The sequence below is a fragment of the Bombina bombina genome, chromosome 3 (genome assembly GCF_027579735.1).
Source record: "Bombina bombina isolate aBomBom1 chromosome 3, aBomBom1.pri, whole genome shotgun sequence".
NCBI classification, from domain to species: Eukaryota; Metazoa; Chordata; class Amphibia; order Anura; family Bombinatoridae; genus Bombina; species Bombina bombina.
The window spans coordinates 353,527,533-353,551,497 of NC_069501.1; the positions used below are offsets into that span (position 1 = coordinate 353,527,533).

At 37.8% G+C, this 23,965-nt stretch overlaps 1 protein-coding gene across 1 annotated transcript in view; it reads left to right on the forward strand.

Moving 5' to 3' along the window:
• TSPAN7 (tetraspanin 7) overlaps positions 1 to 23,965 on the forward strand; it is a 280,527-nt gene that overhangs the window by 206,450 nt on the left and 50,112 nt on the right. Inside the window, exons 3-6 of the mRNA XM_053706471.1 lie at positions 8,699 to 8,773; positions 10,578 to 10,673; positions 15,154 to 15,309; positions 16,621 to 16,704. Of these exons, the coding sequence (XP_053562446.1) occupies positions 8,699 to 8,773; positions 10,578 to 10,673; positions 15,154 to 15,309; positions 16,621 to 16,704 (411 nt within the window). The remainder of the gene's footprint in view (positions 1 to 8,698; positions 8,774 to 10,577; positions 10,674 to 15,153; positions 15,310 to 16,620; positions 16,705 to 23,965) is intronic.

The following is a 23,965-nucleotide window of genomic DNA, read 5'->3' on the forward strand; positions in this document are numbered from 1 at the left end:
AAAGACATCTGGGGCAAGATCACATATACAGCGTAGGTTTCAGAGCAACTTCTGAAACCCATACCGCCGTAAATTCACCTCACTCATCGGGTGAATCACATATACGGCACCGGCAGATCATATACTGCCATAAATCGAATTACCTGCGACATTCAGAAATGTGCGGAAATAAATATTTCTGGACTTGCCAGTGACTTACGGCAGCCTAAGGAAAACATTTTTTTAATCGCCCGTGAAAGTCTAACCCGTCTCCCAAAAAAGAACCCGACAAGTCACAACCCCTATATCCGCCATCCCCCCCACATCACAAATAATAACAAAATGTATTAACCTCTAAACCACCATCCCACCACAATACAATCAACCTAAACTATTAACCCCTAATCCGCCAACCACCACATCACAAAGTTCCTAATAAATGTTTTAAACTCTAATCTGCCACCCCCCCACATTGCAAAGTACCTATCAAAGCTATTGACCCCTAAACTGCCATCTCCCCACAACACAATCTACATAATTAACCTATTAACCCCTAAACCGCCATCCCCCCACAATAAACATCATGCATAAGGTACACAGTAATCTGAGATCCCCGTTGGAGTGTAAATGGTGACACAAACTTATTGTTAAAGATTCAAAAACTAAAGCAGCCCTAAATCTAAAGTTGCATAGCCACAGAACAGATGACACTAAAATGTCAATGGAAATGTGGGAAAAACAGTGGGAATTTGTGAAAGGTGCCATTTTAGATGCAACCGCACACTGTATTAGACATGTCTGTAAAAGTAAAAGAAAGCGGAAACCAATTTGGTTTTCCAAAGAAGTAGCACATGCTGTAAAGACAAAAAAGATAGCTTATAAAAATTACAGACACACACAAGCAGATGATGATATGAAAATATGGAGACTCCAACAAAAAAAGACTAAGCAGTTAATTAGGAAGGTTAAAGCTGATGCAGAAGAGAAGATAGCACAGTCAGTAAAACATGGGGACAAAACATTCTTTAGATATATCAGTGAAAGAAGAAAAAATAAGGTAGGAATAGTAAAATTGAAATCAGTTGATGGTAGAATAATAGAAGGAGATAAGCAGATTGCAGACTGTCTCAATGATTACTTCTGTTCTGTTTTCACTAAAGATTGTGAAGATACAATGTCTACATTAAGGGATGCTATGCAAAATAGAAACAAGCTTAACAGTAATCTTTTTACAGAGGATGAGGTTTTGTTAGCATTATCAAAAATAAATGTTACAAAGGCAGTGGGTCCTGATAATATTCATCCAAGGGTTTTAAAAGAACTTCGTTCAGTGCTAACTGTCCCATTAACTGATCTGTTTAATCAGTCACTATTAACAGGAGCTGTCCCAGATGATTGGAGAATAGCAAATGTAATACCTCTTCATAAAAAGGGCAGTAGAGAAGAATCTGGCAACTACAGGCCAGTTAGTTTAACTTCAGTAGTAGGGAAATTAATGGAAAGCCTCTTAAAGGAAAGAATTATGACTTACATAAAGACAAACAATTTAGAGGACCAAAATCAGCATGGTTTTAATTCAGGGAGATCATGTCAGACTAATCTAATTGACTTCTTTGATTATGTAACAAAAGTATTAGACAAGGGAGGAGCAGTTGATGTAGCATATCTAGATTTCAGCAAAGCATTTGACACCGTCCCACACAATAAACTTATTCACAAACTATATCTCCTTGGTCTAGATTCAAAAATTGTGAACTGGGTGGAATGCTGGCTTAAGGACAGAAAACAAAGTGTCTTAGTAAATGGAGTTCATTCAGCAGAGGGGGCTGTTACTAGTGGTGTTCCTCAGGGGTCAGTTCTGGGGCCTGTTTTGTTTAACATATTTATCTGCGATATCAGCAAAGGGCTACAGGGGAAAGTATGTCTCTTTGCAGATGATACAAAAATTTGCAACAGAGTGGATGTTCCAGGGGGGGTAGACAAAATGAGAAGTGATATACAACAATTGGAGGATTGGACAAACGACTGGGATCTAAAGTTTAACACAGCAAAGTGTAAAATAATGCATTTAGGGAAGAAAAATCCAAATGTTAATTACAGACTCAATGACACTTTACTGACTGTTACAGACGAGGAACAGGACTTGGGAATTATTATTTCAGATGATTTAAAACTTAGTAAACAATGTACTAAGGCAGCGAGTAAGGCTAGCAGAATGCTTGGATGTATTGGTAGAGGTATTTGCAGCAGAAATAGTAAGGTTCTTATGCCACTTTATAGATCATTAGTTAGGCCTCATCTTGAGTATTGTGTGCAGTTCTGGAGGCCATATCTTCAGAAGGATATTAACAAACTTGAATCTGTGCAAAGGAGGGCTACCAAAATGGTACATGGTCTAAAAAATAAAACTTACCAGGATAGGCTCAATGACCTAAATATGTATAGCTTAGAGGAGAGAAGGGAAAGAGGTGATATGATAGCAACTTTCAAGTACATTAAAGGGTTTAGTAAAACTGAGGCTGTGGGTATTTTACATAAAATGGAAAATTCAAGAACAAGGGGTCATGAGCTCAAGCTAAAGGGTAGTAGATTCAGGAGTAATTTGAGGAAGCACTTCTTTACAGAAAGAGTGATTGATTTATGGAATAAACTTCCTCAAGAGGTAGTAGCAACAAACACTGTGGGGGACTTTAAAAATGCATGGGACAAGCATAGGGCTATCCTACGAACTAGATAAGTTTATACTGTTAGGTAAGGTGGGGCAGACTTGCTGGGCCTATGGCTCTTATCTGCCGTCAATATCTATGTTTCTATGTTTTTTGTCCACCTCCCCTAAAGAACTTGTCACCTTTTTTCGATACTTCAGTGTCAGTGCCCTTTTGAAAGGTGTATATTGTAATGTTGCTTTGTAGACTGTTCTGATGTATGCATCATGTCAGCAGTGACTCACTAACACTTTACAAGCCACTGCTGTCTGTGTGTGCAGCTACACTGAACATCTAAATGTATGCTCCACAAGCATATTTTTGCAAGTATAAGCGTACTGCCAAATTGCTTCTATTCAACACGAATGTGCATTTCTTCCCTTTACTATGCCACACACATTTCCTAAATTGAATTTTCAACTTCCAAGAGTACTCACAATAAGTGTTATTTAAAGGAATGTAGTACAGTAGTGCATTTTAAATGTGACTAGAATAATTTATGCAATACATTTTTGTTTGCTTCAGAGAAATTTTTATCAAGTACCCCCCCCCCCCCCCCCAGTGTACAGAGGTAAATCAGGTGTGCTCAGGGGTGTATTAAGGCATAGGCCAACAAGGCCGGTGCCTAAAGCAGCAGCTTTTGGGGGGCGGCACTTGCCGTGGCTGCACAGTCCTAACTCTGAATATAATAAATGCGGGCATGCGGCTAAACATTTTTAAAAAAATTAACTTTGAAAGTGTGTGCTGCAGCCTCTTCATAGCCCACCCTCAGCCAATTGGATTTATTTGTGGGCAGTATTTTTAACATGGCTTGAGGCAGTGTTCTGTGAATGAAGGGGCCGAACTTTGAACTTTGTAAGACAGCGGCAGAGAAGTAGGAGTCCAGTCAGTGGCGACAGAGACGGCCGGCCAGAGAGTAGACTGATGTGATCATGTGGAGGACTGTAGATGGAGCGGAGTCACTTAACCCAGGTAGGGTCGGGCTGAGTCCTGACAGAGTGACTGTGACAGTACAGTAGGTAGGCAGCGGCTCATTAGTGTGCACTACTGTGTCAGCAACACTTAATGCCTCCTCTGCTAGCGACATTAACATTTTATTGCCTAATCATTAGGCAATAAAATATTAATGTCGCTAGCTAGCAGAGGAGGCATTGAGTGTTAGCTGCCGCACAGTGCACACTAATGAGAGCAGGTGGTAGGCTGACAAAGAGCGAGGACTGGAGAGTTACTGTCCAAGTGTAAGACATTAGACAGTGTGTAATGCTTGTTGAGCCAGCAGTCCCGCTTCCTTCTGCCGCCCTAATAGCATATCATAACCGTAGGAATTCCAGCACTTTCTAATTAACATGATGATGTCCGGATCACTTCCCTGACTGCTAAAGGGAAACCAGTCACTTCTCTTGCTGCAGGAGAAAATCTTCACTTCTGATTATGTATTACAAAGCATTATGTATTACAATTCCCCCCCCCCACTATATATATATATATATATATATACACACATATATATATATATATATACACATATATATATATATATATATATATATATATATATATATATATATATATATATACATACATGCATGCATGCATGCATGCATACATACATACATACATACATACATACATCTTCCAGGTGGAGAAAAGTCTTCATTCAGGCGGATCCATCTTCATCCATAGCGGGACCATCTTCTTTCTTGTTGCCGGAGGTGCAAAAGCGGTCTTCCGATGCACAGATCCGGAGCGGTGGTCTACCACGGCGGCAGTGGCCATCAGTGGCGTGGAGGTCCTCTTAATGCGATCGTTTGCCACACACTGAAGATTGAATGCAAGGTACCCCTTTTTATGTTGGGGTACCTTGCATTCCTTTTGGCTGAAAATTTCAAATCAGCCAATAAGGATGAGAGCTACTTAAATATGATTGGCTGATTTGAACCACCAATAGCTGATGCAAACCCTGTTGGAAACATATTTGGGGAATTGAACAAAAAAAATCAAACAGTAGGTTGGCTACAACAAGTCTTGCTCTGTTCACCTTGCAACAATATTCTTTACATTTATATACTTTTAAAACTAGATAGTATATTTGCAAACACGCTGAGCACATTCTTGTGCATATGCTCTTTAACAATAGGGAACAAAGACAATTTGATAAAATAAGTCAACTGGAATTTTTTTTTTTTGTATGCTCTATCTGAATCATGAAATTTTATTTTTGACTTTCAAGTCCCTTTAACATAACTATATGTGCTTGGTGTAGATATGGGTCCTTCAAACATTTTTCCTTAAGACCGCAATCATACCACATGCCTTTGCAACTCTATTTTTATGCTTGATCTGAAAATTTCTGAAGTAATATACAACAAGATAGCTGCAATTTTTGGCAAAGTGAGTAAAATGTGTGCGTACTTTATACCTCATTGTAGTCAAACTTGAACATGTTGTAAAAAGGTAATAACATAACACACACACACAACACCCTCTTATATATTATACACACACACTCTCATACAATACACATACAAGTCACGTACCAGTAATCATGGTGTTGCGACCCAGTAATGTTTCCCGACCCATGGTTTGAAGAACCCTGGAGTAGATTATGAGTTGTCATTGTGTTTGACATATATGTAATGTTGTGATCTCTCCTTGTGCATTTTTTACAATTGACATTTGCTTGTGCCATAATATGATCAATGATCTGTAACAGGTCATTTTGTGTTTAACTCTGTCTTGGCCACTAATTGACCAAAGTTTTTAAAGGGACAGTCTACACCAGAATGTTATTGTTTTAAAAGACAAATAATGCATTTATTACCAATTCCCTAGTTATTATTATTATTCTTTATTTATAAAGCGCCGTCAGATTCCGCAGCGCTGCCCATGGGTACAAGGATAACAGTACAATAGAGAAACGATATGATAAGACAAAATTTTACAGACAAATACAGGGGGAATTGAGGGCCCTATTACCGTGGTAATAGGGCCCCAGGACAACCCAGAAAGGGAAGGGGCCAAACTTGTCATCACTCTCCAGTAGTAGTCCCACATGTCTGAATAGCGGTTTAGCATGCACTGGCTTGACTGCTTCTTGCAAAGTTTGGTGGCACTGCATTAGGTGTTTTTGATTTTTTCCTCTGTTCCCATGTTGGACTTTTAACATTTTGTGAATAAAGATTTTTGCTTTTAACTCTGACCCCGGACCAGCTCTCTTTTTGGCCTATTACCGTGGGAACTTACAATCTAGAGGGGTAGGAGGATGGGAAACAGGAGGTGGGGATTGCAAGAATGAGAATGATATTAGTGAGGAGATAGAGGGTAACGGTTAGTTAAGTGAAGTTAGTTTGTTAAGTCGGGTGATAATCTTCCCTGAACAAAAGGTCTTTAGGGAACGTTTAAAGGAGGAAAAGTTAGGGGCAAGTCTGACAGCTCAAGGAAGTGCGTTCCAGAGGGTTGGTGCCGCACAAGTCCTGTAGTCTAGCATGAGAGGAGATGTTGGTAGAGGACGCAAGTTTTGCATAACCAACACAGTTATGTTAAAGGGACACTCAGTCAAAATTAGACTTTCATGATTCAGATAGAGCATGCACTTTTAAACAACTTTCCAATTTACTTCCATTAACAAAATGTGCACGGTATTTTTATATTTAAACGTTTTGAGTCATCAGCTCCTACTGAGCATGTGCAAGAATTCACAGAATAAGCATGTATGCATTTGTGATTGGCTGATGGCTGTAACATGGTACGTGTATGCATTTGTGATTGGCTGATGGCTGTCACATGGTACAGGGGGAGTGGAAATAGACATAACTTTTAAAATTGTGAGAAAAAAATCTACTACTCATTTGAAGTTCAGACTGAGTGCTATTGTATTGTCTTGTTATCTTGCATTTGTTGATTATGCAAATCTACTGTGTTGACTGGTCCTTTAATACACTTTTTTACCTCTGTGACTATCTTCTATTTAAGCCTCTGCAGACTGCCCCCTTATTTCAGTTCTTTTGACAGCCTTGCATTTTAGCCAGTTTGTGCTGGCTCCTAGGTAACTCTACGTGCGTGAGCACAGTGTTATTTATATGACACACATGAACTAACACCCTCTAGTAAGGAAATCTGTCAAAATGCCCTGAGATAAGAGGCGGCCTTCAAGGGTTTAGAAATTAGCATATGAACCTCCTAGGTTTAGCTTTCAACTAAGAATACCAAAGAGAACAAAGCAAAATTGGTGATAAAAGTAAATTGGAAAATTGTTTAAATTAAATTATACACCCTATCTGAATCACAGAATTTTATTTTTGACTAGACTGTTCCTTTAAATCTAAGACCCAATCCAAAAGGATAGAAGACATTTTTTTTCCAGAATATAATTTGTGTGTTTATTTGTACAATTTACACCCATGCATAGTAGAATATGATAGAACTATCAGCAATTTAACCCCTAGGTAGCTAGTAGTGCACAACATTCCTATCTTGGCCATAATAAGTATCCAACAATAAATTAACCCTTTTATTGCCAGTAAAACACAGTCAATGAAGAGGGTAAACCAGTGCTACTTCACACACTCACTGTAATGATTTAACTCCCTGACTGCATGGTGCAAACACTCGCCAGGGATTAAACCATTGACTTTCTGGAAAATATGGCAATCACGCTGGCATTTTGATGTGTTCCTATTTATACTTATGCATTGATTTTTTTGGTTGTTTAATATTAAAAAAAAACATATGCAGTGTTTTAAAAGCAGGAGATAAGTTAAGAAAAAGTGATAACTTTTTTTTATTGCATGTTTCAAGCTATCAAGATGTCAGGCACAATAATGAGTTATTATATGGAAAGTTATTATTATGCCATTAAAATGCTATTACATCTATTTGATTTGTCTCCTTTTTATTAAATACTGAGATTATTAATTATGACAATGTATGGCTAGTATGTAAATGTATGTTTGGTTATTTTTATTATAATAATTCATGTCTGAAATATACAGCAACAAATATATTTTTGTTAGAAATTTTTATGATACTATTTACCTATTGTTTCAATCATAACATGAGATATATGATTCAGATGTGCTTACTAATAAATATGTATTATGTGTGTATGTATGTGTTTTTGTGTATGTATGTATGTATGTGTATATATATATATATATATATATATATATATATATATATATATATATATATATATATATATATATATGTGTGTGTGTGTGGTGGTAACACACATCCACATGAAAATATGAAAAACTTTTCAAATCCTTAAAAAAAAATCAGCTTTTTTTTATACAATTGGCATAGTAGTCACATTGTGTCACCATACTCAATGTAACTAATCACTAGTCAATAGCTTTCAAGATATCTCAATATTGACTGGTCCTAACTCTATAAAAATCCCTTTAAAATAGAATGAGATTCCGTACCTTTATATTCATTTCCTAGGACACTATAAAGAGCACCTGCGCTACGGTGAGGAGCCTAAACCAATGGGAAATTGGTTCATAATGCTAGCACACACACATTACACACCATATATAAATAGCAAACTCAAATTTTTTTTTTTAATTTTTTTTTTGAGAGAGAGAAAAGTCTCAGTAACAAATACCCCCAATCTCTTCTCGAGCTTAGCTGACTTTAATTTGCGTTTGGAGAAGTCATTAGCCTAGGGGTTTTCATAATTTGTCCACCATGCACTGTGAATGTGCACATGGTGTGTTCACCATAAAGACATGAAACCCTGGTTTATTTGTAAAAAAAAAAAAAAAAGCAGAATTAATTTGTCTATTGTTGTGAGTTGATTGTAATTACTGGGTTTGATTTAATTATTGATATTACTGGTTATTTGTAGAGCGCAAACAGATTCCGCAGCGCTAATCTTCAAAGTTATAACAACATACTGCTTTCCTGATAACCTGTATATATGTGTGTGTATATATGTATATCCTTAGTTTTTTACCTAATTTTTGGTGGACTATAACAACTGTCTGTATTTTTTGTTTTGTGTTTTGCAGTATGCTATGTTTTTATCCCTGGTCTTCCTGGCTGAGCTAATTGCAGGAATCTCAGGATTTGTGTTTCGTCACGAGGTAGGAGAATATTGAATACAATTATACACATTTTCCGCTATGTGAACATAAGCTTTGGTCTTGCAGGAACTATGAATACATGATTTATGAAGCAAATATTAATTTCATGTTCTATAAAGTGTTGCTGCAGTCTGCAACTCTAAATTGCTTTGAAGCACTTTTCCGGCACAGATGAGCTTACTAAAAGCACACATTTATTGTAAAAGCAATTAAATGTCATACGAGATTGAATAGAATCTAAATGCTCTAAAATTCTAGAATTTCTTTTCAGCAGCATGTTTTAGTAAGGTGGAATGTGCCGGGGGAATCTCATGGAATGTGATAAGTGAATCTGTATGTATTTTTAGGAGTAAATTAGGTCAAGGTGAAAGATTGTGTCACTTGTTTGATAAGAAGCCAGATTATTAGCTAAAGGCTTCTGAGCCAGCAGTGTGAAACTCTAACTCTGCAGATGGAGCACATATAGTTTCTCTAATGCCAGATATTCATTCTTAAATATCTGGAAATGTATTGACATCCTGACATGCATCACTAGTAATGTTCAATAAACAGTGGTTAGTAGCGGTGAGGGGTGGGCATCCTCCTAACTTTCTCACATACTAAATAGGAAAAAGAAATTGCAGCAAAATATGATGAGATTCTAACTAGGCTAGAACATAATTGTAGATGAGTATTAAAACCTTTAAAGAGACATAAAAGGCAATAAAATACCCTGGGTTAAATAAATGTAACGGTTCTAGAAAGGGAACACATTACAGAGCGTGAGCTAAACATTATCTGTGATTGGCAGCTTCACCCATATGACTCATCCAATTGTATTCAACTCTGGACCAGTAGGGCATTGCCCCTCTAAACTCACTTTAGCTATGTGTTTAACCCTATTGTGCATTATAACATTTAATTATTGATATTTATGTCCATTGAACAAAAAAAGGAGAACTTAGACAATTCAGCCATTGCCAGATATCCCACAGCATAGCAAAAGAGGAGTGGGGCAGTGAGGAATATACTCACTTGAGGTGAGGGTCAAGCCTCTGCAAACTACTGTACAAAACCTTAATAGACACATATTAGTGGCCTTTGAAGACATTTTAACTATGTGTAGATTAATTTTGCATTCTTTATTCCAGACATTTTTTTACTAAATGTCACTTCAGTATGTATTTTTTTAGTTATAAAAAATAAATTAATCTGGAAATGTCCTTTACCCAAACAATCACATATGGTTGTTGCAAATTTTTAGAGATTCTCAAAGACATTGTGAACATGGAATCATTTTATTTATTTAGAATTACTGCACTTGTTGCTCCATTTGGTTGTGTACTTGCTAGAAAATGATCTTCTTGGAGACGACTATGTAAAAGTTGTCTACACTGCAGCCGGTGTATTTAGATTTTTCTTGTTTCGATAATCACTTTATAATTTTTTTTTCTTTTTCCCAATTGTAAGTTTTCATTAAACTTACAATTGGGAAAAAGAATTTTTTTTTTAATGACAATTGTAAGTTGTCATTAAAAAACATAGCTCTGTTAATCATTTGCCATTTTATATTTTTATTTATTTATTTTAAATGAGGAACTTTCACAAATCTGTTAGGCTTTTAACAAAAACACTGGTGAAATATTACCAGTGTTTTTGTTAAAAGCCTAACAGCTTTGTGAAAGTTCCTCATTTCAACACAGCCCCTCTCCAGTTCGTAAGCTTTGTTATAAAAATGCTGCCTTTATCTAGGGAGCAAAGTTGTCTGTTATGGCTGCACAATTTCATGTTACATTACACATATAATCTGTGTTTATTTCTTTAGATCAAGGACACCTTTCTTAGGACGTATACTGAAGCAATCCAGAACTATAATGGGAATGACGAAAGAAGTAATGCGGTTGATGATGTCCAGCGTAATGTAAGATTTTTGTAAAACACATTCTTTAGGGTCAATTACTTTCCTTTACTGTCATTTAGTTTTTTTTGTCATTTTTTTACCTTTAAATTTTTTATATTTATTGATATTCAGTATAACATAAATATTAAATGCATCCAATTATGGTACATATTACTATAGTAGGTAAGCAAAACAGTCATAAGAGCAGAAATACAACATATTACTCTAAGATAACCTTTAACGCAGGCTAGATAATATACATTATGCATGGTTCAAAAAATAAAATTATATATATATATATATATATATATATACACACACTGAATTAGGAGATTTTAATTACATGGAACTTGACAAGTTATTATTGTTAGATGTTTGCTTCTACTTGAGCTAGGTTTACCATGGGTGAATAGTTTTTTTATAATCACAGGCAATATTAATTGTAATTTTGAATTACCATGTAGAATACAAAGTATTAGAATAAACAAAAGTAAAGAAGCTTAATTAAAATATTTTCTGTTACGAACTCTTTATCCTCTGTGTATTTCACGTTTAGCCATTTTGTTATTGGAAAACGCGCTTTCCCGCTCTGTTGTTCCAGGCAGCCTTCAGTAAACTTAGTTATTTAATCATTTACTGAAGGGTGACTACTTCATTGATATTTACACTCATTGAGCAATTAACTCTTCAGGGGTTTTGTAAAATGCAAATGTGGTACATTTTGTTTAACAACGTGATAACCATTTTTGTAGATTTTAAACGTCTTTTCATAAATCCGAGAGGAACTTCCATAAAGAAGCCAGTCATCTGGGACACTAAAGGCACAGTTTATCCTAATATTTTCTTCCCTTTAATTTGTTCCTTTACCTTTTATATCCTCTTTTTAAAAATGCTAATTTTCAATTCTTCTCTCTAAGTACTGGACTTTAGAATACAAAAAGAGATTAGATAATAAAATGTGTGTGTGTATAGAAAGTTCTAAAATAACAAGATATGATATCCCTGCAAGCTAAGCCCATGTTAATGGGTTGTGGTTTTAATGAATAAAATAATATTTTTCCTATACAAAAATAAAGCTAAAGAAGCAATTTCTCATGCATACCCTGTGGTTGGTATAACAAGTCGTTGAAAACATGAGGAAAAAACAATTTTATAGTAAACATTCCTTTTTAAACACTAAAGAAATGCAATATATGATATGTTCAAAGCAAATATTAGCCTGTGAATAATATGCAAATATATCTTTTAAATTATATTAATGTAAATATTGGAAAACAAAAATAAATGTCCAATTTAAATTTACATAAAAGCTTTACCTTCTTTTGTTTGGTGACTTATCATGGCCAGCAATACAAAAGCTCCTACTCTGTCAGTGTAAAGTGTCTGCGGAATGTACTGTCTAGTGGCAGTAGAGAAATAATGGAAAGAGTACATTGCAAGGTTTTCTTTTAACTATACATTATTAAAAAAAAATATGCAGAAATACATTTTGAGTTTAAATTTTTTTAAAGGGACAGTCTACATAGGACGTTTTATTGTTTTAAAAGATAGATAATTCCTTTATGACCCATTCCCCAGTTTTGCATAACCAACACAGTTATATTAATATACTTTTTACCTCTGTGATTACCTTGTATCTAAGCATCTTCTTCCAGCCCCCTGATCACATGACATTTTATTTATTATCTATTGACTTGCATTTTAGCCAACTAGTGCAGTGTCTGCCACAACCCACTGGCGTGAGCACAATGTTATCTATATGGCTCACATGAACTAGCTCTGCCCTGTTGTGAAAAGCAAATAAAAATCATGTGATAAGAGGCTGGCTTTAATGACTTAGAAACAGGCAGATATTTAGAGGTTTCAATGTTATAAAGTATAATAACAATGTTGGTTGTGTAAAGCTGGGGGGATGGGTAGTAAAGGCGATATCTATCTTTTTAAACAATATCAATTTTAGTGTTGACAGTCCGTTGTGATTAAAAGAAGCCAGACCACAAACATTTATTATACACACAGATTTTGCTGCAAAGCCGTTGAAAATACCATAGGCCATAATTATCATTCTGATGGACATGGTTCACATGCAGGTATCACAGCAAGTGTGCAGCCTTTATTTATAACCTATGTTGCCCCCCCCCCCCCCCGCTAGAGCAGTGCTTCTCAGTCACCCCAGTAAATATCTGTATACCTAAGCATATTAGGCCTGTGATTTATATATCACATAACTGAAACACATTATATTTAATACATATTTACTGCACAGTAAGTACTCACATAGAATCCCGCACCATCAAAATATTCAAGGAAGCTTTTATTTCCAAAACAAAATATGTCATTAAACTGTGCTGAAAGCTTTTTGGTGTTTTTTTTTTTTTTAATATATATGTTATTAATAATAAATAAACCAGCCTTTTTTTCCCCATTTCTTATGTTTCCTTTTAACCTTCATAGTTTTGATTTGAACAAACTTCATTCTTCCTTATAGTGAAGGTGCATTAAGTAATATATATATGTGTGTGTGTGTATTGGCAATTAAATACTGAATTAGATTATAGCTAGCATCATGGCTCTAACATCTAGTATGACTTGTAATATCACGTAGTTAACACAATCACAATGATAAACGCACAGATAATAGTCTCCTTCAATACACTGATGTTCCACTATTTTACGCTCTGTTTGTTATGCCCAAGAAAATAATTGTCAATGAAATCAGATGTTACAATTTGCCTCAAATGTTTACTTTACATATAAGTGTTTATTGCTATCTTTCAAAGACTTCAATACAAATGTTACTTCGAATTCTGCACATTGTGCTGTCAAACTATCTTGCCTCCCTTGATTGTGATCAACTAGGGCCTATAAAAAAATTTTTTCTCTACTATAAAAAGGGATATTAAACATTTGATAATAATAAAAAATGTTAAAGTGAAAGTAAACCCTAGCGTTGTATAAACGCTAGGATTTACTATTGAAACAAATAAAGGGCACTTTCATTCATGAAGTATAAGATACTTCATGTAGAAAGCTCCTTCATTTGTTTCAACCGATTGCCGATTTTAGCTGCTACAGCAGCCCACGGCTAAAAACATTTTTGGCTAAGAGGTGACGTTTTCACCTCTTAGCCAATAGCAGTGCGGTAAATCCGGCTCCCATGGGCGCCAAGCCGGATTTACTGCACTGCTATTGGCTAAGTAAAAAATTTTTTAGCCGGGGGCTGCTGTAGTAGCTAAAATCGGCAATCGGTTGAAACAAATAAAGGAGCTTTCTACATGAAGTATCTTATACTTCATGAATGAAAGTGCCCTTTATTTGTTTCAATAGTAAATCCTAGCGTTTATACAACGCTAGGGTTTACTTTCACTTTAAATCAAAGTAACCCTAAAAAGAAACAGATTTTGTAAAAAAAAAAAAAACAGCAAAAAACTTACTTGCTTTCTTGCATAATGAGCACTTAGAAATTCTCAGTTTGATATGGGAGCTGACATCTTTGAAACTTAGGTTACATTCTGACTCCCTGTTATCTAGTCTACTAGTCTAGTTAACCAGCATAAACGTTTTATGACATCAAGCTAAGATAAACCTTCCTGCAGAGGCCCCCTCCAACTTCTAAGGCTGTGACAGGAAGTAAATGACACTGCACACATGTAGGTGGGAAAAATAAATAAAAAGGTAAAAAAAACAACAACATATAAACCGATGATTAATAAATATTGCAATTATTTATATTAAGTATAAGACACAGCTTGGTGCTTTTTTATTACAACAATGAAACAGACTGTTTAACATCCCTTTAATCACTGTCTAGTATGTACCTGGTTTAGGGAATTTGCAGTGTACTTAGGTTATGTATAATCTCTCTAGGCAGCAGAGCACAGTTTTTATACAAAATCTAGGTATTTTACTGTAAAAATTAGCAGAATCTCACAAATGCTTAAAGAAACAATAAACACCTAGAGATATAAAATGTTTAGTTATGCACAATGAAACAACGTTGCATTATAGTTTCATTATTTATTTTGTCCCCTTTTCATGTAATTTAGCTCTGAAAAATGTAGCAATTTTTAATTCTAAGAACTTGGAATGCACCTGCTGACTTTTTAAGGCTAACTCTAGTATATACTGTATCTGTATTTATCAAATATATCTATAAAACGGTTCACGTTATACAGTGACTAGCCTTCTTGTCTGTGGACTAAAGGCCAGATTGGCTCCTCCAAATAAGACTTATGGTGTGTGGAGGTTGGCTATTAAAAATAAGTGCAGTAAAAAGGATGTTAATTTATTTTTTTAAAAATTAAGACTTGGCTGATATGTTATTCAATAGCAACACAACAGAAATGTCTTGTAATTACAAGGTGTTTACTGTCCCTTTTAATAGAATGTTGTTTAATTTTGATTTAGATTTTGAGTTTCCACTACAGAAAACATGATAAAGTATGCAAATTAAAGCTACTTAAATGGTTGGTGTTACTGATCATACTTTATTTTTCCACAGTTGAGGTGCTGTGGTGTACAGTATTATACCAACTGGACCAGCAGCCCCTACTGGCATGAATATGGATTCCCCCCTAGTTGCTGCTCTAATACCAGTGACTGCAACCCTTCAGACCTGCACAATATGACTATTGCTACCACTAAAGTGTACCAGAGGGTGGGTATCACAATAAGCAAGGAAATCTCATGTAACATTGTTCATCTATACTAAAAAAATGATCTTTACCAATGCAAGAATACTCCTTTTACATAGAACTGGCAGTAAAAGAAGAAACCCACAGCACTATGCCACTTTACAGGTCATTAGTTAGGCCTCATCTTGAGTATTGTGTGCAGTGCTGGAGGCAATGGGCCCCTATTTATGAAAGTCTGGCGGACCTGATCCGACAGTGCTGATCAGGTCCGCCAGACCTCGCTGAATATGGCGAGCAATATGCTCGCCGTATTCAGCATTGCACCAGCAGCTCACAAGAGCTGCTGGTGCAACGCCGCCCCCTGCAGACTCGCGGCCAATGGGCGGCCAGCAGGGGAGTGTCAATCAACCCGATTGTACTCGATCGGGTTGATTTCCGGTGATGTCTGTCCGCCTGCTCAGAGCAGGCGGACAGGTTATGGAGCAGCGGTCTTTGTGACCGCTGCTTCATAACTGCTGTTTCTGGCGAGCCTGCAGGCTCGCCAGAAACACGGGGCATCAAGCTCCATACGGATATTAACAAACTGGAATCTGTGCAAAGGATGGCTACCAAAATGGTACCTGGTCTAAAAAATAAATCTTACCAGGAGAGGCTCGAAACCTAAATATGTATAGCTTAGAGGAGAGAAGGGAAAGAGGTGATATGATAGTAATGTTCAACTATATTAAGGGGCTTAGTAAAACTGAGGCTGTGGGTATTTTTCATAAAAAGAAAATTTCAAGGGGTCATGTTCTCAAGGGTAGTAGAGTTTTGAGTATTTTGAAGAAGCACTTTACAGAAAGATTGATTCATGAAATAAACTTCCACACAAGGTGATTATGATGACATAAGGTTATCCTACAAACTAGATAAGTTTATACTTTTAGGAAATATTGGTCAGACTTGTTGGGCCTATGGTTCTTATCTGCGGTTAAAATCTATGTTTTTATATAAGAGAACACCCTTGTTGCTAGCCTTTTTTAGTCTCTGTTTAATTTTGCAATTTGTTTATATCTATTTATTAAATATTTAACCTGCAGATAGACTAAAAACATGAGGTGGAAGACACTGTGTTACTGACACTTTCTTGGTGTGTTGGAAAAGAAAAATAAAAAAAACAAAATATATACTGTATATCTACGTATTGTAATTTTAATGATAGAATTTTACAGGTAGACGGTTTACTGACTGACCTCTTTAGAATGTTAATTCTGTTCCACTTTGCTTTAACCTCGTTAGATTTGATTTATTTTTATTCTGCACTGATTTTTTTTTCTATATGTCATGTTTTTCAGGGCTGTTATGAATTGGTGACTAACTTTATGGAAACCAACATGGGCATCATAGCTGGTGTAGCTTTTGGAATTGCCTTCTCACAGGTATAATATATTATGTTTTAAACTACTGTATTCTCAGAGTTAGATCTCAATACTATTTTCAGCTTTTGAGACAGGACAGGTGCATACAGGCAATCGTGGTTAAAATAGCTGCAAATTGCATCAACAATATTTAGCCAAATCCTCAAAGTAACGTATTATAAGTAAGTGGTTACACACCTCATTACTTTCAGCAAGACACACTGAAGGCTTTTTCTAAGCTCATCACAATCCAACCATGATTTATTTCAACCTGTTGCTATGTCCATTAAACCACTTGTGAGAAGGAAAAATAATAATGATCTGCTGCATTAAGTTAACATTACCTATTATAACAGTGTTTTAAATAACATTAGCACGATCCTATAGTTTCCCCAGCTTCCCCTTCCTTTGCGATAAACACTAAACAAAACTAATAAGTCCACCCATAATGGTGTTATCACTAACAACAACCCATGTTTTAAGTTTAAAATATCTGTCCCTGGCATTGCTGTTTTACATAGATTCACAGTTGTAGTGCCAGGCCCAATAGTTGATCTAATTGCCAATTGTCCAACATCATAGGGTTACCCCTTTCTACTTCTATATCCACATCACATCAAATTCCCCCTACCCGGGGAGGAGCTAACAGCAGATCAGAATAGACGCATCTACAAAGAGCTCTGTTTTTATATTTATCAAAATAGAACACTCTGACCGAATTTCATCCAAATTACCCTAGTCTGCTTTATTAATTACCCACAGTGCTAGGACCAACTGGTCGCACTTTGGCGGTAATGGACGCTGCATCTGAAGAGGTAGCCGGCCGAGGCTGTGGCCTACCATGACAACCAGATCCACAAGTAAACTCAGCTATTGGGATTGCAATACACAGCAGCCTCCAAGAGTGAAATCTGTCCTGGAGGGTCGGGGCTCCGCTCCGGAGTCGGGTTTTACGGTGGAGAGAACCTGAGGCAGATATTCCCTGATCTGCTTAGAGAAAGACCAAGCCAGAGGAGAACACTACACCGGACTATCTATGAGACCTAGTCTGGTTGTAGACTGCCGCCTTAACTCCTGTGAGCAGGACTTGTGGAGTTGGATCCTGACTGGAGCCCCTCTTAGTGCCGAAGTCTTCAGAGTCCAGGAAGCAGACATCCCCAATTAGATAGGAGAGAGGCTGTAGGTGAGAGAGTTCTGTACCTGAGACGGGAGGGCCACCATCTTGTCAGCCACGCGAGAGTCTAGATAACCTGCAGGAAGCCCAACTCTTTGTGTCACCGGAGGAATTTCAAACGCTGGGGCGTTGCATAACCCGAAAGGCATGACAAGGTATTCATAGAGTCCATACATGGTCCTGAATGCTGTCAACCACTCGTCACCCTCTCTAATCCGTACTAAGTTAAATTCTCCTCGTAAGTCCAACTTGGTGAAGATTTTGGCTTCATACAACTGTTCAATGAGTTCGGGAATTAAAGGGAGTGGATACCGATTTTTGATGATTCTTTTTGTTTAATTCTCGGTAGTCCATGATTGGTCACAATGAATTATCTTTATTTTTTTACGAAAAAGATTCCTGCCCTAGCAGGTGATATAGAAGGCCTGATGAATCCTTTATGTAGATTTTCTTCCAGGTAAGTTTTGAGGTGCTCCAGCTCCAGTTGACTAAGAGGGTATAAGTGCCCGTATGGTATGGTTGCCCCAGGTTGTATATCAATCGGGCAATCATACATGCGGTGTGGTGGTAAAGATCCCGCTTCCTTTTTACTGAACACGTCAATAATATCTCTGTATTCTTCAGGGAGGTTAAAACCGTCATCAGGAAGTTGCAGCAGTAGATGTTGAGGGTAACAGCTGTCGAGGCAATATGGAGAATGAAGTGCGACTTGTAGGTTGTTCCAGTCTTTGGTGGATTGATGTATACCTAAAACAATGGGGAAAAGAGGAGAAGGTAACACATCAAATTCTATATATTCAGCATGACCAGTCAGAGTTTTTACTAATAGTGGAATTGATTGCGTAAAGGGTCCAGTAGCTATGGAAGAACCATCAATAACACTAATTGACACTGCTTTATGCTTTAACACAAGTGGAATTTTATTCTTTTTTACAAGAGCACTATCAATGAAATTGCCGTAGGCTCCTGAATCAAGGATAGCTTCAGTGGAGAGGTTGGCTTGGTCCCACTGTAAGAACAGAGAGATATTACAATAAGTTGGATTATTCAAGATTGTTTGAGATGTGTAAATATGATATGACTTACATTTTTTGGATCTCTGGAGTATTGGGCAGTCCTTTACAGTATGAGTTGGATTTGCACAGTACATACACAACTGATTATTTCTATGGCGACTCCTTTCTTCTGGGGTCAGTGGACCCCTAGCGAGTCCAATCTCCTTAGGCTTAACAGTGGTTTTGGTTACTGAAGGTGATTGAGCAGTACTTGAGTAATTTTGTGGTGGTTGTTTGCTGTGATAGCATTCGGACCGTCTTTCTCTCAACCTTCAGTCTATTTGTATAGCCAACTTCATTAGAGAATCTAGATATTTGGGTAGTTCAGTACGAGTGAGCTCATCTTTTATATTTTCTGCTAATCCTAGCCTGAACTGGTTCCTTAGGGCTATTGGATTCCACTGTGAATCTGTGGCACATTGTTTAAAATCAGTAATGTAGTCTTCGACTGCGTGCTTCCTTGTTTCAGGCTGCACATGGTGGCTTCTGCAGTCATCTGTACATTTGTGTCGTAATAGAGTTCATCCATATTAGTAAGGAATTCATCCAGTGACCCAAGTAGGGGATCATCGTGTTCAAAGAATGAGTCTACCCAAACCCTAGGCTCACTTCTCAAAAAGGATATGATAGTTAATACCTTTAGTCTTTCAGTACTGTAGGTTTTAGGCTTTAAATTAAAGAGAAGTAAACAGGCATTTTTGAACTGGCAGTATAATTTTCTTTCGCCAGAAAAAGGTTCTGGTAGCGAGACAATTGGTTCAGGTGTGGGGTCTGGCTGGTTTAATTTTAGTGCTATAGAATCTCTAATAATTTTCCTGAGAGCTTGGTTTCAATTTCTAAATCTCTTAGTCCTTGACCAAGCTGATCAACCCTTTGAGATAAGTTAAATACTATTTGTGGTAGGTCTTCTGGATCCATAACGTGGCTTAGCATTATGTAATGATCACAAAAAGATGCTAGTGGATCGCAACTGCAGATCTTTTGGATTTTGTAATATCTCTTTAAATATGTGTTTGTATCACTCCCACTATAGATTACTACAAGGATTGTAAGTAACCTTGGAATGGTGGTTGTGATATTTGGTTAACTACACAATTCCCAATCAAATGATGGTAATAGGATTACAACAGTTTACTTCTGAATTGTAAATAGCTACAATGGAGATTTGCAACTAGTAGACTCACTGGATTCATTTGTAACAACTCCGATCGTAGCTGAGAGCTGTTTGCTACGTCACACAGACTCACAGGATTCAATTGTAACAACTCTGATCATAGATGAGAGCTGTTTGCTACTTCACTGGTGGGAAGTCCTTGAGTATGTGAGTCAACAATTGTAGGCAGGGTCTCAGCCCGTAATGAAAAGTATGTTCAATTCTAACAAGCTATTAGGTTTTACGTTGTAGCGAAATATATGTTTCGGCAGGATATTAGAGCTGGTCTGATGCAGAGATGATTCCTCTATATGCGGAGTTAAGTGTTGCCGATTTCCAATGCTACGAAGATTTCGCTAAAACTGGAAGTGCTAGGACTCCTCCTAAGCAGCACAGCTGCAGGTTTGAAGGTAATTGATACCGTAATGATTCAAAGCAGATTCTCCTGAATGCTGTGCAATTTAGTTGTTATAATGATTTGATGGTAAAGGCATCCAGTGAATATTCTCTAGAACTCTGAATAAAAGTTTAAGGAGATTTCCTGTTGTGTAGTAAGCAATGGTTGCTTTAGAGGTTTTAGCAAGCAGATTTCTTAGCCGAATTATTAGGCTCAGAATTCTGTGGCTAGTGTGCTGGACCACTATGCAAAATACTAAGCACCTGAGGTAAGGTGCATTGCAGATTTAAAGGCAAGGTGGGAGGAGCTAGGAAAGAGAGAGTAAATGCTGACAAGATCCTGACACTGAGACTGGCCTTACCCTTTCAGCTACTACGATTTACTGGGTGAGATTTGACCTCTTTTACACACACAATATCACACTCTACCTAACCCAGCTTCTCTGGGAGAGACTCTGGACCTGCATTCCCTCTAAGGCCAGTTTTGTGTATGGCCCAGCAGTAAAACAGTTAATTAGGGAACTGCACCCTGCAATTAGCAAACACTAAACAATGCTGACTGTATGGTAAAGTTCTCTTAGTAACTGTTTCACTGCTGAGCCACACACAAAACTTGCCTTAGAGGGAACACTGCTCTGGACCTAACCCTCAGTATTTCAGAAAATTAAGGCCACGGGTGGTAGCAGGCCCTAGATTTAATAGCCCATAAGTTCCACATCTCTATCCCAACAAAAAACACCTCCTGCAACCTATGACTCTGACAATTTTTACCTGAGGTCTAGCAGATCCTGCAATTATTTCTATTACCTGTAAACCCCTTCTTTCCCCATTAAGAGGGACTTCTAGCCCCATAATCTCACCTCACCAGGATAAAATTGGCACTTAGGAGCAGATATAGCCTAGCGTACCCCCTTCCAGAGACATACTTGGGTAACATGCCCCACAGATATCTGGACATTTAAAGGGACTTTTTACTATTTTTTGCATATACTAAACACAGGCTGCTATAAGTAGTTGTGAGAATATTAATTAATGAAGAAGTACTGTAAGTTGTGAGCTTCTGTGACCACATCCGACCTCACCCCTTCCTACCTGGCCTTCCAGGTTGGTCGCTTCCACATCCCCTTTTCCCTTCCTCTGGTCGTACCCCACTTTTCCCTGAGGTGGGCGTGCTGAGTTCCTGGGCACTTACGCAACATCCTCTGGAACTAGCCCGAGGAGTCATGACACACTGTTTATTTGTACCTAAACTAGATAATTTGCCTTCATTGCAAGCAGGTTGAGTAGTGAGTGTTCATACCTATCACCTCTGGTGCTCTGTTCTGTGTTCTTGCCTCTTTTTGTACCACATATCTAGTGGGCTGTTTCCCTTCCTTTTCCCACTCTCTGAAACCAAACTTAATCTCCCTCTACCTAACACCCCTTCCACCTCTCCCTTTCCTGCCTTGTGTGGCTAGGTGGGTCACCTCCACCTTCCTTTTTCCCTTCCCTGTGGGTAGTATCCAGCTTTTCCCAGAGGTGGGGGACGGGCATCTTCCCTGATCTTTCCCTTTCTTCTCAGATACTCATTACCTGTATCTCATGGGTTTTTTGTGTGTAATGTCAGAAAGAAAATAGACAAAAATGGATAAAATGAGGTAGAGTTACTAGGGAAATGTTATCCAGCCCCGCTCTAAAGGTGTATGTGTAATGCTTGGCTTGTTTATGTATTGGTAGACCTAACCCTTTCTCTCAACAGCGGTGTGTATATTTTAAGAAAGACTTATAGTCCCTTTTGAGGTTGTTCTCTTTGGTGTTGGGCATCCTCTAAAATGCCTCACTCTGCCAGGAAGCACCCCAAGACTACCCCAAAGTCCAAGAAAATGGTATATGACCACTTTCACAGTCAGTTAAAGAACCAAGCATGGAGGTCCACAGAGAGCTAAGTGACCCTGACTCTCAGGACGAGGAGTCCCAATCTAGCTTGCACTCTATCTCATCCAAACACTTCATTACAGAATCTACACTTAAAAAAATGTTGGCTATGCAGACGTGATCCATAACCCAGGAGATCCAGCGCAGCTCTGTTGAGCTTAAGAAAGAAATTTCTGAAATTGGAGAGAGGGTTAATGCGTTGGAACGCAAACAGGATGATGAACGCTGTGGACCAATCTAGCCTGCTTTCATACTCTGAAAATCTGGCTGATCAAATCTCGCAGTTGGAGTTCAAACTGGTGGATTTTGAAGACCGGTCCAGACGCAACAACATAAGATTTAGGGGCATCCCTGAATCTGTCTCACCGGCAGAACTACATGAATATCTCTAAGCTCTCTTTCAGGAGTTGGTGGGCTCTCCTGAGGGTCTAACGAGCACCATGGAGCAAGCTCACAGGGCCCTTCGTTCTAGGGCGGTGTGGGGTCTCCTCTATGAACATCTGCCCATACAAGTGCCTTCTCATCCCAAACTATGCGCCTCAGCGCCAGAATGTACCGCAAAAGACCAAAGATTAAAACGCCCTAGGATGCACCAACCTCAGGACGCTCTCAGATTTCTTGGGGACACTGCCTGATCCCTTTGGCTAGGGCCTACACCCTAAGTAAACTTCCTTCCAACTCACCTCAGTATGATGGCAACCTGGTAATTTATTACTTTTTCTAGACTTTTCTTTGGCTCACACCTACAAATATTTAGATATGCACTTACTGTAATGTCCTCTGGTTTTTTTGCACTGTTTCAGTTAAGGTTTACTGTTTACTAGTTATGGTCATAAGTTTGATTATTATAGAGCGTGGCTGGTGTTACTGGCCCTTATTTCTTTTGCTCTTTAGCATTGTGTTCTCCCCGCAACTAGAAGCCCATTCTAGGGTTCCTTTGAGGTGGACTACTTCCACCACACCTTCAGATGCTTTACTAGTGTCTAGTCTATCCTACATATCCCTACCTTGTTTCCCTTTCCTCCCCTCTCCCTCTTACTAGATAGTCTACACCTGTCACTTTAGTTTTACTCATATCTTAACATATGGATACGTCAACTCTACGAATTCTCACCCATAATGCTAGAGGCCTCAACTCTCTACATAAACGCAGCCTACTGCTGTGCTCACTTAAACACCACAACCCCGATATTGCTTTCCTCCAGGAAATGCATTGGTTATTGAATGAACGCCTCAGACTTTCCTCCAAGTCCTACACTCACATTGAATTTGCCCCCTTTAGCAAGAAAACCAGAGGAACTGCTTTCTTACTCCACAAGAGGCTCAATTTTTAGTTTATTCAGGTTATTAAGGACCCCAAACATATGTCATTCTGATCTGCAAATTGAAACACGTACCTTACACGCTGGCCTCTGTCTACCTCCCAAATACCCATCAATCTAAATGTCTTAAGCATATCCTCCACATAATTGAACAGGTTAAACATGGTAGAGTTATTTTGGCTGGAGACTTTAACATAGTCTGGGACCACAAATTTGACAGGAAAACTACTAGTATGGATAAGGTACACTCATCCCCTGAACTTTTAGC